The 12,619-nt window shown below is 39.8% G+C and overlaps 1 protein-coding gene across 1 annotated transcript; it reads left to right on the top strand.

Annotated features, from left to right (window-relative positions):
* Window positions 1–3,691: 3,691 nt before the first annotated feature.
* FOXF2 (forkhead box F2) lies at window positions 3,692–12,161 on the top strand. Its single transcript, XM_044295213.1, has 2 exons — window positions 3,692–5,021; window positions 11,995–12,161. The coding sequence occupies exons 1-2, from the start codon at window positions 4,055–4,057 to the stop codon at window positions 12,159–12,161; spliced, it is 1,134 nt and encodes a 377-aa protein (XP_044151148.1). The 5' UTR covers window positions 3,692–4,054.
* Window positions 12,162–12,619: the final 458 nt, after the last annotated feature.

The raw sequence follows: 12,619 nt of genomic DNA, 5'->3' as shown, positions 1-12,619 counted from the left end.
CAAATATATATATATATATATATATATATATTTTTTATTTTTTTTGCTGTGCAGATAAAGAACGCTATTTTAGGCATTTTTGTATATTTTTTCATACTGTTCCTGTGTCACGCTAAATATCCTGATAAATTAATATTTCAGGTGGTTACTTTTGAATTCCTAGTTTTAATTTTTATTTAAGGTGTGCACAATAAAATGTTTTTTACGTTAAAATATGTTTTGGTTTTGTTTGGGGGAGGTTATTATATATAAAAGTAATGAATAAACACTCGCGCTGCCGTCTGGATAAAATGGAGTGGAGGTGAGCTCACACAAACGAACTGTGTGTGCGCCCCGTCGCTGCAGGGTTCTACTATGGGGTTAATTGCCAAAAAACAGCCCACAGAATAGGAGAAAACCTAATGTTGAAAAGTAGAAAAGAAGAACCCGCGCTGACTGGAATGAGGTTATTATATATATTTTTTTTTTTTTATTAGATTTTTATTACATTATTTATTTATAACTTTTAAAAGAATCCTGTTATGGGATTATTATTCTCAAACTTTATTTTATACTTATAATGTATTAGCATACACCGATATGCTCTGTGTCACTATGAAACAAGCTTCATTTATGGCAACACCAATGTGTCCTAACAGCAGGATAACTGAACAGACAGCTCTTGGGTCCTTTGTAGGTCATCAGGGCTGACTGCAGATGGCTCCCCTAGTCTCTGATCGGATCACTAGGAAACCCGGTGACCTGATGATAGGAAAGCAGCGGTCATTGCTGTGGTCCTAGATTGCAGCAATCAAAGGTGTAACAGCCACGGTTGGGATTTTCTCCAACCTCAGCAGTATAACAGGGCTAGAAGAACTGGAGCTGCTAGTGGGAGATGGCTTTTAGAGCAGGAGCGCTTTGAGAGCCACTAACCCCACTTTACTGCAACAACCCAAAAGATGTTCCAGCAGAATAAGGACCTGTGTTAACAGGTTAAACGTTAACTCAGTAGAACAATAAAGTAAGCACAATCTGAATCACTGATATTAACAAACTAGAGATTGATGCAACCATAGAGTCCTGTGCTGCTTCTGATCATATTGGTCAAAACTATGAGTCCACCTGTACCTCTCCACAAGCAGCATGTCACCGCTGAAGCCAGTCCTACAGAGGCCCTGTACACATACACATATATTAGTTGTGTTTAGCTCCACAAAAGCTGGTTTGACACACATGATGTACCTTATGTGTCCCCAGCTTAAACCTCTAAAGAACCCTAACAATCTATAAGATTTGCAATAGTCTGTATTATTTCAGTCCAAATGGAAAAACTGTCTACTTGTATCCATCAGTTGTCCATATGCTTGAAGAGGTACTCTATACCAAATACAAAACATTCAGGAAAGATCACTATTTTGAGCTTATTAACATACAGTGGCTAAGATTAGTATGAACAAGATGAGCAAATTTCCGCTTATGAAATTTGTTTGCGATTAGTTTACTGGCAAAAGCAGAATTGCTGTCATGGATTCCATAACCACGAACCATAACGCAATTCTATGACGGAATGCATAACGGAATGCCTTTAGAGGCATTCCGTTATTCATTCCATCATAATAGAAGTCTATGGACTGCATTATGGATATGTCCCGTTTCCGTTATGCAGGTGAGTCCTCCCCTGCATAACGGAAGCGGGACGGATCCGTTTTACAGCCCATAAACTACTCTAAAGGCATTCCATTATGCATTTCGTCATAGAATTGCGTTATGGTCCGTGGTAACGGAATCCACAACACATTTTTGCTTTTACCAGTAAACGAATAACAAATTAATTTCAAAATATGAAATTCGCTCATCTCTAATGAACATAAAACCACTTACAGGAACATATGAATATCAGTATAAACATAAAGAGATAAATACTTGTGGAATACTGAGATATTAATATTCTAATAATTTATTTATTTAGTATACTCGCTTATATAGTGCTGCACTTATATATTCCGCAGCGCTTAACAGACATTAGCATCAAGCTGTCCCCAATGGGGCTCGCAATCTAAGGTCCCTATCAGTATGTCTTTGGAGTGTGGGAGAAAACCCACGCAAACACGGGGAGAACATACAAACTCCATGATATTGCCATCAACTTGATCCTATTCAGAAAAAAATGGAACACACAGAACGCAACTCACCCTAAACCAAGGTATCAGCGAAAATGTTAAATCTGAGGAAAATGTAGCCTAAAATACACATTTTTACAGCTGTCTGTCCTTGTTAAAAATAACAGGCAGCAAATGTATCACTGATTTCATTTAAAACAAGATGTTATGCGTTTTATTATTATTATTATTATTATTATTATTATTATTATAAGTGTAGATGGAAAAAAGATACATCGTGATAGATAGATAGATAGATAGATAGATAGATAGATAGATATCCAAATGAAGAAAAAATGAGGCAGCAATCCAGTGAATAGAGTAAGGGGTGTTGGACCCAATTTATTCCCCTGTAATGTTTCAGCCCAGCACAATGAGACCTGCTGGACAAAGGTCTCATTGTGCTGGGCTGAAATATTGCAGGAGAATAAATTGGGTCCAACACCCCTTTCTCTATTCACTGGATTGCTGCCTCATTTTTTCTTCATTTGGATATCTTAGTGGACCCTGTGCCCAGGGTTCCTGAGGGATTGCACCCACCTCTTCATTGAGTGTTCTGTTTTTCTAGTTAGACAGATAGATAGATAGATAGATAGATAGATAGATAGATAGATAATAGATAGATATTTCTAATAATGATAGATAGATAGATAGATAGATAGATAGATAGATAGATAATTCTAATAATGATATATAGATAGATAGATATATAGATAAATCTAATAATGATAGATAGATAGATAGATAGATAGATAGAAAATTCTAATAATGATTGATAGATAGATAGATAGATAGATAGATCTAATAATAATAGATAAATAGATCATTCTAATGATAGATAGATAGATAGATAGATAGAAAATTCTAATGATAGATAGATAGATAGATAGATAGATAGATAGATAGATAGATAGATTATGATGGGTCTGCAGTTAGAGTAAAAGAGATAGATTAGGTATTGGACATTTCTAGATATTTTGTATCTTCCTGCTCAACCATAATATTTTCCAGTCTACTTTTGCTGTTTCTATATGTATTCTTTCTATAAAGGTCTTATTCTTCTGGCACATATGTTTTACTAGCCCATGTGCTCACTATGCAGAAGGGTTACTCTGGATTTGTCTTGTCAGTGCTATTACTCTATATAGATATAAAGAGGCAGGATCTTCTCCTGGATTATGAAGTTACATCTGGAATGTTGCTCTCCCTTGGTGCAGTAGTAGATGTTTGTGGTGAGATGCCTTCAGGACAATGACATGAAGCAGTCGCTGTCTCCCGGGGTCTTGCAGATGCCCCTAATCCTAAACATGGCGCAGTCATTAGGGAGCCTGGCATGCCAGGAGGGGCAGCCCTGCACCTTGGAGTCCGCCACTATGGCGTGTGGCTGTGTTGACTGAAACGTCTCCACGAGGTTGATAAATGGTGTAATTGCGTGTATTAGAGGAGGCAGTAAGAAGGATTGGCTGCCCACATGACGAGTGGACAGGGGCCAGATGGAGGGGGTGGTCCCTTCTCTGCTCTACATTGCTGGATGGAGTCAGGGGGGTCTGAGGGAGAAAAATCCGGAGAGAGATTTAGGAGAGTGATAGGTGGTCGCCTTCATGTCAGGCTCTTATAGGAAGCAGAGAGGGACAGAGATGGCCACCGGCCTGAGGACGCTGCTCTGACCAGGAGGAGGACCGTACATGGTTGTACTGCTCTCAAGAGCTAAAGGGAAGTTCTGCAGACAGCTGAGCCCTGGATCTGCTTCCTGAGCTACTACTGCCACTCGGCGTCTCCAGCCCTTGGACTTGATCCCTCCAGGGGGTTACATGTCCTCTGCCGTCTGCAGGAGGTGAGCAGGTCATTGAGTGCCCGGACCTACCTACCATAGTGTGTGTGAGTATACTGTCAGTGTGCAGGGCTGGTGTGTCCAGATGACCACGGAGAACCACAGTCAGCACTTAGATCCTTCAGCTCCCCTCACATCCAGCCCCACCACAGGGGCTCTGATCAGCCAGCAGTCCGCAGCCATGGACACCTCCTCCTCCTCCTCTTCATCTTCATCCAAGAACAAGAAGCCAAACTCGGGGCTCAGGCGTCCAGAGAAGCCTCCTTATTCTTACATCGCCCTCATTGTCATGGCTATTCAGAGCTCTCCCACCAAAAGACTCACCCTCAGTGAGATCTACCAGTTCTTACAAGCCAGGTTCCCTTTCTTCAGAGGATCTTACCAGGGCTGGAAAAACTCTGTGCGCCACAACCTGTCTCTGAATGAGTGCTTCATCAAGCTGCCCAAAGGGCTGGGGAGGCCGGGCAAGGGCCACTACTGGACCATTGACCCTGCCAGCGAGTTCATGTTTGAAGAAGGATCTTTTAGACGAAGACCTAGAGGGTTCCGAAGAAAATGCCAAGCTCTGAAACCCATGTATAGGATGATGAATGGCATAGGCTTTAGTACTTCTATCCTACCCCAAGGATTTGATTTCCAACCCCCACCTGCTTCCTTGGCATGTCACAGTAACGGCTATAACTTAGATATGATGACAAACTCTATGACAGGAGGATACGATGGCTTGAGTGGAGGTCACCATGTCCCACATATGTCCCCTAATCCTGGTTCTACCTATATGGCTAGCTGCCCTGTCTCCTCTAGTGGTGACTATGGACCTGACAGCAGCAGCAGCCCTGTGCCTTCTTCTCCAGCTATGGCCAGTGCTATGGAATGCCATTCTCCTTACACCACTCCTACAGCTCACTGGACATCATCAGGGGCCTCTCCCTACTTGAAGCAGCAGGCCATGCCACCTAGTAATGCAGCATCTGCAGGGATACACTCAGGCATGTCATCTTACACCCTGGAACAAACATACCTCCATCAAAACACCCGGGAGGACCTCTCAGGTAAGATGATAACTATTATTGTAGAGTACAATGTTCTAATAAAATATATCGGGATTCTTTTGCAAAAGCCACATTTTAATGTATTTCTACCAATCTTGCTGTGCAAAAAAAAAATACTATATGCCATAGAAGTCCCACAGGAAATACAATACTCCTATGTAAGGGATCTGCATAGTGTCTGCACTTGGGTGACTTGTTCATTAACTTTCTACTTAATTCAATTAACAGTCAAATCACCACTAAATCAAATCTGGAAGGACAGTGTATTATTTAAATGGAGACACAAGTGAAAAGAGAAGCTGATGGGTGAATGAGTGTGTTCACAGGTCATGTATAAATCATGTAAATGGGGCTCCTGGGACAACATGATCCACACATTCATCAGCACTAATATATGGTCCTGCTTCAGGACTATATGTCCTGTACATATTAGATAACCATAAGACCTCACTCATGTCTATCCATGTATCTACCTTGTACCAATTTACTGTATATTTTTCTACCGTATAAATAAATATATCTATATCCACCAGCGTATATATGTGCATATGAGGACACAGAAAAAAAAATACATAAATGTAAGATATACTTGTATACAATTATATTTATTGATATTTTTTTAGACTGATACAGTAATTTCCTATAATATCTGTCGATCTCATATCTATTTCATTTTATATATCTATATATTTCATTCAATTATCTATCTAATTCTATCTATCTATAATAAATAAATCTATCAACATTATTATTATCCTCTATTATTGCATCTACCCTTAATAAATGTATTCTTATCTATTATTTTATATATATATTATATATGACCATCTATCTTATTTATATTATTCCATCTACCCTTAATACATTTATTGTTATCTATCTATCGATCTCATAATAATGTCTATCTATCCATCTCATATCTATTTCATATCTATCATTATTCTTATGTCTATCTATCCATCTCATATCTATCTATCTATCTGTCTGTCTGTATATCTGCCTGTCTATCTGCACAGCTGGCTATAAAACACAAATAGGGGGATGTCAAGCAGCAGAACATGGTGGATTTGTCCAGGGAAATGTGCACATAGGCCTTATAAATGCGGGTGGCAGAGGTTAACTAAACAAAGACAGTCTAGGCTGGACCACACCGGAGAGGATTTGAGCCTGACTTACCCCACATGAGAGTGGCCTCTTGCCCGATTTTATGGGAATTTCAACAAGTTACAACTGCAGAAAAAAAAAGTCTCAGGACATTTTCTAATAACCCTGTTCATAGAGCTGCCAATCATCATAGGAAACATGGGAACCTCCTTATCTGTGGGTTCATTCTCTATGGGACTTTATCTTTACAATACTTAGTACAGATACCATGGCCTACATTTTATTTTTCATGATCATGGAGAACAGATACTTCCATTGCAGAATCTACCAGTTTCATATCCTGACTGCCCTGATGGAGACAATCAGTATCTGAATTATGTGTAGGTTCTGTCTTCTTCAGCTTTGTGTAGGACCCTGCCGTATTTACCGTATCTATTGTCTACATATTATATTCTATGTGCAGTATGTGTCTTCTGTCTTCTTCAGCTTTGTGTAGGACCCTGCCGTATTTACCGTATCTATTGTCTACATATTATATTATATGTGCAGTATGTGTGTAGGTTCTGTCTTCTTCAGCTTTGTGTAGCACACTGCCGTATCTACAGTATCTATTGGCTACATATTATATTCTATGTGCAGTATGTGTCTTCTGTCTTCTTCAGCTTTGTGTAGGACACTGTCCTATCTACAGTATCTACTGTCTGTCTACATATTATATTCTATGTGCAGTATGTGTGTAGGTTCTGTTTTCTTCAGCTTTGTGTAGGACACTGCCGTATCTACAGTATCTACTGTCTGTCTACATATTATATTATATGTGCAGTATGTGTATAAGTCCTGTCTTCTTCAGCTTTGTGTAGGACCCTGTCGTATCTACAGTACCTACTGTCTATATTTTATATTCTATGTGCAGTATGTGTGTAGGTCCTGTCTTCCTCAGCTTTGTGTAGGACACTGCCGTATCTACTGTCTACATGTTATATTCTATGTGCAGTATGTGTGTAGGTCCTGTCTTCTTCAGATTTCTGTAGGACACTGCTGTATCTACAGTATCTACTGTCTACATATTATATTCTATGTGCAGTATGTGTGTAGGTCCTATCTTTTTCAGCTTTGTGCAGGACCCTGCCGTATCTACAGTACCTACTGTCTACATGTTATATTCTATGTGCAGTATGTGTGTAGGTCCTGTCTTCAGCTTTGTGTAGGACAATGCCGTATCTACTGTCTACATGTTATATTCTATGTGCAGTATGTGTGTAGGTCCTGTCTTCTTCAGCTTTGTGTAGGACACTGCCGTATCTAGAGTATCTATTGTCTACATATTATATTATATGTGCAGATACTGTATCCTTTCACATGCAGAGGGATCCTGAGAAAATAGGGAAATGGCTGTGTCCATTGACCTCCGGAATTGCAGGCTCTGCTCACTGCTTCTTTGGGAAGTTTTTGAAATAATATTTGCTATATTATTTTATTTTTTGCAAAATGCAGATATGGATCCAAAAGAAAATGGAAAATGTAATGAAGAGATTAATATTCTTCATCTCTTGGATCCACTTCTTGAATAATAAAAAAATAAATAAAAAAAAATATAAAACAGCATGTAAATCCAGCAAGTACTAACATTTCCCATTTATCTCCTCTTTTATTCTGTTCTCATTCCTTTTGAAATTATCGATTTTTCTATAATCTTTTCTGCGAAAAATGAAGAGTTAAATAACAAAAAACGGCCCGATATAAATATCATGCACAATAGAGGCTGACTGGAGAATAATACTGCCTAGATGTGTCCCAGGTGCCTAGAAGGGTCTGAGTAGAGGAAGTTATATCCATATTGGGCCGGGGTCTCCTTCATGGGCTTTTGAATTCTAAAATATTTAAACGAAAAAGCTGCAAAACTAAAATGTGATATAAAATATCAGCTATTCTGCTAATATTATGGCTCGTGTCTTAGATTCAAAATTGAAGAAATTGGAGGGAAGTAGAAATAAAATGTGAAGTAAAGTCACACCTACCCTGTCCTATGAGTTTATTGGAAATGTAGTAGTTGTCAGTTTATTATAGGAAAGGGCCGGTGTCAGGGTCTATTAAACACTACACAGCATGTTAACAAATCGGGCTCCTTGATGTGGGATCAGATAAGGCCCCTCTATCTCCACCATCTGATGTTTTCACTTCGTTAGCACAAAGCCAGTTCTGAGCTCCAATTAGGAAGCAGGCGGCTGTAAGTGAGTCCTAGAGGCAGCAGTCACCTGCAGGAGCATTAGACAGTAATCACATAATGAGGTGTCTGCAGGGGAACCGCTTTACTGCCGCAGTCATCACCCCATGGCTTTTACTGAGGTTTGGAAATACATATTTTCTCACCTTGTTAATTTATGGAAACTGATTAAATCCGGCTCATAACTTGGGAATGTGGAAACACTGGTGTAATAGAGAGGTGAGGAGCCTGGTCAGGGGAATGTGGAAACACTGGTGTAATAGAGAGGTGAGGAGCCATAACTGGGGGATGTGGAAACACTGGTGTAATAGAGAGGTGAGGAGCCATAACTGGGGAGTGTGGAAACACTGGTGTAATAGAGAGGTGAGGAGCCATAACTGGGGGATGTGGAAACACTGGTGTAATAGAGAGGTGAGGAGCCATAACTGGGGGATGTGGGAACTCTAGTGTAATAGAGAGGTGAGGGGCCATAACTGGGGAGTGTGGAAACACTGGTGTAATAGAGAGGTGAAGAGCCTGGTCAGGGGAATGTGGAAACACTGGTGTAATAGAGAGGTGAGGAGCCTGGTCAGGGGAATGTGGAAACACTGGTGTAATAGAGAGGTGAGGAGCCATAACTGGGGAATGTGGAAACACTGGTGTAATAGAGAGGTGAGGAGCCATACCTGGGGGATGTGGAAACACTGGTGTAATAGAGAGGTGAGGAGCCATAACTGGAGGATGTGGAAACACTGGTGTAATAGAGAGGTGAAGAGCCTGGTCAGGGGAATGTGGAAACACTGGTGTAATAGAGAGGTGAGGAGCCTGGTCAGGGGAATGTGGAAACACTGGTGTAATAGAGAGGTGAGGAGCCTGGTCAGGGGAATGTGGAAACACTGGTGTAATAGAGAGGCGAGGAGCCATAACTGGGAATGTGGAAACACTGGAGTAATAGAGAGGTAAAGAGCCATAACTGGGGGATGTGGAAACACTGGTGTAATAGAGAGGTGAGGAGCCATAACTGGGGGATGTGGAAACACTGGTGTAATAGAGAGGTGAAGAGCCTGGTCAGGGGAATGTGGAAACACTGGTGTAATAGAGAGGTGAGGAGCCATAACTGGGAATGTGGAAACACTGGAGTAATAGAGAGGTGAAGAGCCATAACTGGGGGATGTGGAAAAACTGGTGTAATAGAGAGGTGAGGAGCCATAACTGGGGGATGTGGAAACACTGGTGTAATAGAGAGGTGAAGAGCCATAACTGGGGGATGTGGAAACACTGGTGTAATAGAGAGGTGAGGAGCCATAACTGGAGGATGTGGAAACACTGGTGTAATAGAGAGGTGAGGAGCCATAACTGGAGGATGTGGAAACACTGGTGTAATAGAGAGGCGAGGAGCCATAACTGGGGGATGTGGAAACACTGGTGTAATAGAGAGGTGAGGAGCCATAACTGGGGGATGTGGAAACACTGGTGTAATAGAGAGGTGAGGGGCCATAACCGGGGAGTGTGGAAACACCGGTGTAATAGAGAGGCGAGGAGCCATAACTGGGAAATGTGCAAACACTGGTGTAATAGAGAGGCGAGGAGCCATAACTGGGAAACGTGGAAACACTGGTGTAATAGAGAGGTGAGGAGCCATAACTGGGGGATGTGGAAACACTGGTGTAATAGAGAGGTGAGGAGCCTGGTCAGGGGAATGTGGAAACACTGGTGTAATAGAGAGGTGAGGAGCCATAACTGGGAATGTGGAAACACTGGAGTAATAGAGAGGTGAAGAGCCATAACTGGGGAGTGTGGAAACACCTGTGTAATAGAGAGGCGAGGAGCCATAACTGGGAAATGTGGAAACACTGGTGTAATAGAGAGGTGAGGAGCCATAACTGGGAATGTGGAAACACTGGAGTAATAGAGAGGTGAAGAGCCATAACTGGGGGATGTGGAAACACTGGTGTAATAGAGAGGTGAGGAGCCATAACTGGGAATGTGGAAACACTGGAGTAATAGAGAGGTGAAGAGCCATAACTGGGGGATGTGGAAACACTGGTGTAATAGAGAGGTGAGGAGCCATAACTGGGGATATAGGAAGGGAGACAACGGGGACTACAGTTTGTATAGACACAAATATATACAGGACAGGTGGATAGAGAGATAGACATAGGTAGATAGATAGATGACAATAAATAGAATAGATAGATATATGTAATGGATGAGAAATAGAATAGATATATAGATAGATAGATAGATAGATAGATAGATAGATAGATAGATGTAATGGATGACAATAAATAGAATAGATAGATAGATAGATAGATAGATAGATAGATAGATAGATAGATAGATGCAATGGATAAATATAGTTGATAGATGTAATGGATGAATGTAGATAGACAAGATAGATAGATAGATAATTAAATGGATAGATAGATAGATAGATAGATAGATAGATAGACAGATGTAATGGATGGATGAATATAGATAGATAGATAATAAATAGATATATGCAATGGGTGTAGATAGATAGATAGATAGATAGATAGATAGATAATAAAAGTAATGGATGAATATAGATAGATGATAAATAGTGATAGATAGATAGAGTTAATAAATTCATATAGATAGATAATTAGATGGATAGATAGATGTAATGGATGACAATAAATAGAATAGATAGATAGAAGTAATGGATAAATATAGTAGATAGATAATTGGATAGATTGATAGATGTCATGGATGAAAATAAATAGGATAGATAGATGTAATGGATGAATATAGATAGACAGAAGATAGATAGATAATTAAATGGATGGATAGATAGATAGAAAGATGTAATGGATGGATGAATATAGATAGAAAGATAGATAGGTAGATAGATAATAAATAGATGTAATGGATGAATATAGATAAATGATAAATAGATAGATAAGGGTAATAGATGAATATAGATAGATAATTAGATGGGTGGATAGATAGATAGAAGATAGATAGATAGATAGATAGATAGATAGAAGATAGATAGATATAATGGATGAATATAGATAGATAATTAGATGGGTGGATAGATAGATAGAAGATAGATAGATAGATAGATAGATAGAAGATAGATAGATATAATGGATGAATATAGATAGATATTAAACTATAAACTAGTACCCTGGATAAACAGTATATTGTACTATGAAGAGACTATGGAGTCTGTGTGAGATTACATAAAGAGACAGAAGGATTTCAGCAAGTCTACATCTACAGAAGATCTGTGGTTAGTTCTCCAAAATGTCTACAACAAACTCCCCGCTGAGTTCCTATAAAACCTGTGTGTAATTGTAACTAGAAGGTAAAGGTGCTCAGACCAAATATTGATTTGATGTTGTTAATTGTTGAAAATAAAACACTTCTATTAATTATCAATTTATCATTCTATTTTTTAATCATAGATGTTATATATATATATATATATATATATATATATATACACACACACACTGTATATTCCTACAGACACAACAGTCCCATTCAAGCGCATAGCTATACATAATACACACTATATATATAGTCAGACATTACACACACTCTGTTCTCTCTCTTGTATACAGTATAACTGGTGTATGGCCTGATATATAGCTGTCTGTTGTCTATGGCATATTAATAGGTGTGCTTGTATTGCAGTGGGATTGCCCCGTTACCAGCACCACTCTTCCCCAGTGTGCGACAGAAAGGATTTTGTCCTCAATTTCAATGGGATTTCTTCTTTCCACCCGTCTGCCAGTAGTTCCTATTACCATCACCATCATCATCAGAGTGTCTGCCAGGATATAAAGCCCTGCGTCATGTGATGGAGTCATACTGGACAAAGGCCCCGGGACAAGGACTGTCTTTAGATGCATTGCCGCAAAGTGTGCACAGTGGCAGAGGTGCCAGTGCTGCATCATGTGCCCTCATGCCCAGCTGGACCCCGCACTCTGCAGGTGCTCCAGTAACCCGTGCACTGGGCAGCCTAGTGCAGTTTTTATATTTCCTCTCCCCAGGGACTTGTTCATATATTGAGGCACTTATCTGCATCATTGCCCTCCAAATACAGGTAATAATAGAGTTTCATATGTTTACAGTGTTGTGTCCATGGGGCTATTTCCTATGCAGACACACAAGGACCCTGCCCTTCCCTGCACATCTTAAATGGGTAGGAAATGATCATATTCAATAGCCAATAATTTAATTTATTACAGACGAGCTGTTTTCTTTTCCTTTACCACATTAAGGAATGCCATAAAGGAATGAAATCCCTTTTTTGGTG

Source organism: Bufo gargarizans, chromosome 5, assembly GCF_014858855.1.
Source record: "Bufo gargarizans isolate SCDJY-AF-19 chromosome 5, ASM1485885v1, whole genome shotgun sequence".
Lineage (NCBI taxonomy): Eukaryota > Metazoa > Chordata > Amphibia > Anura > Bufonidae > Bufo > Bufo gargarizans.
Note: the sequence above shows the minus strand (reverse complement) of the source record. Positions and strands in the feature narration are given on the sequence as shown.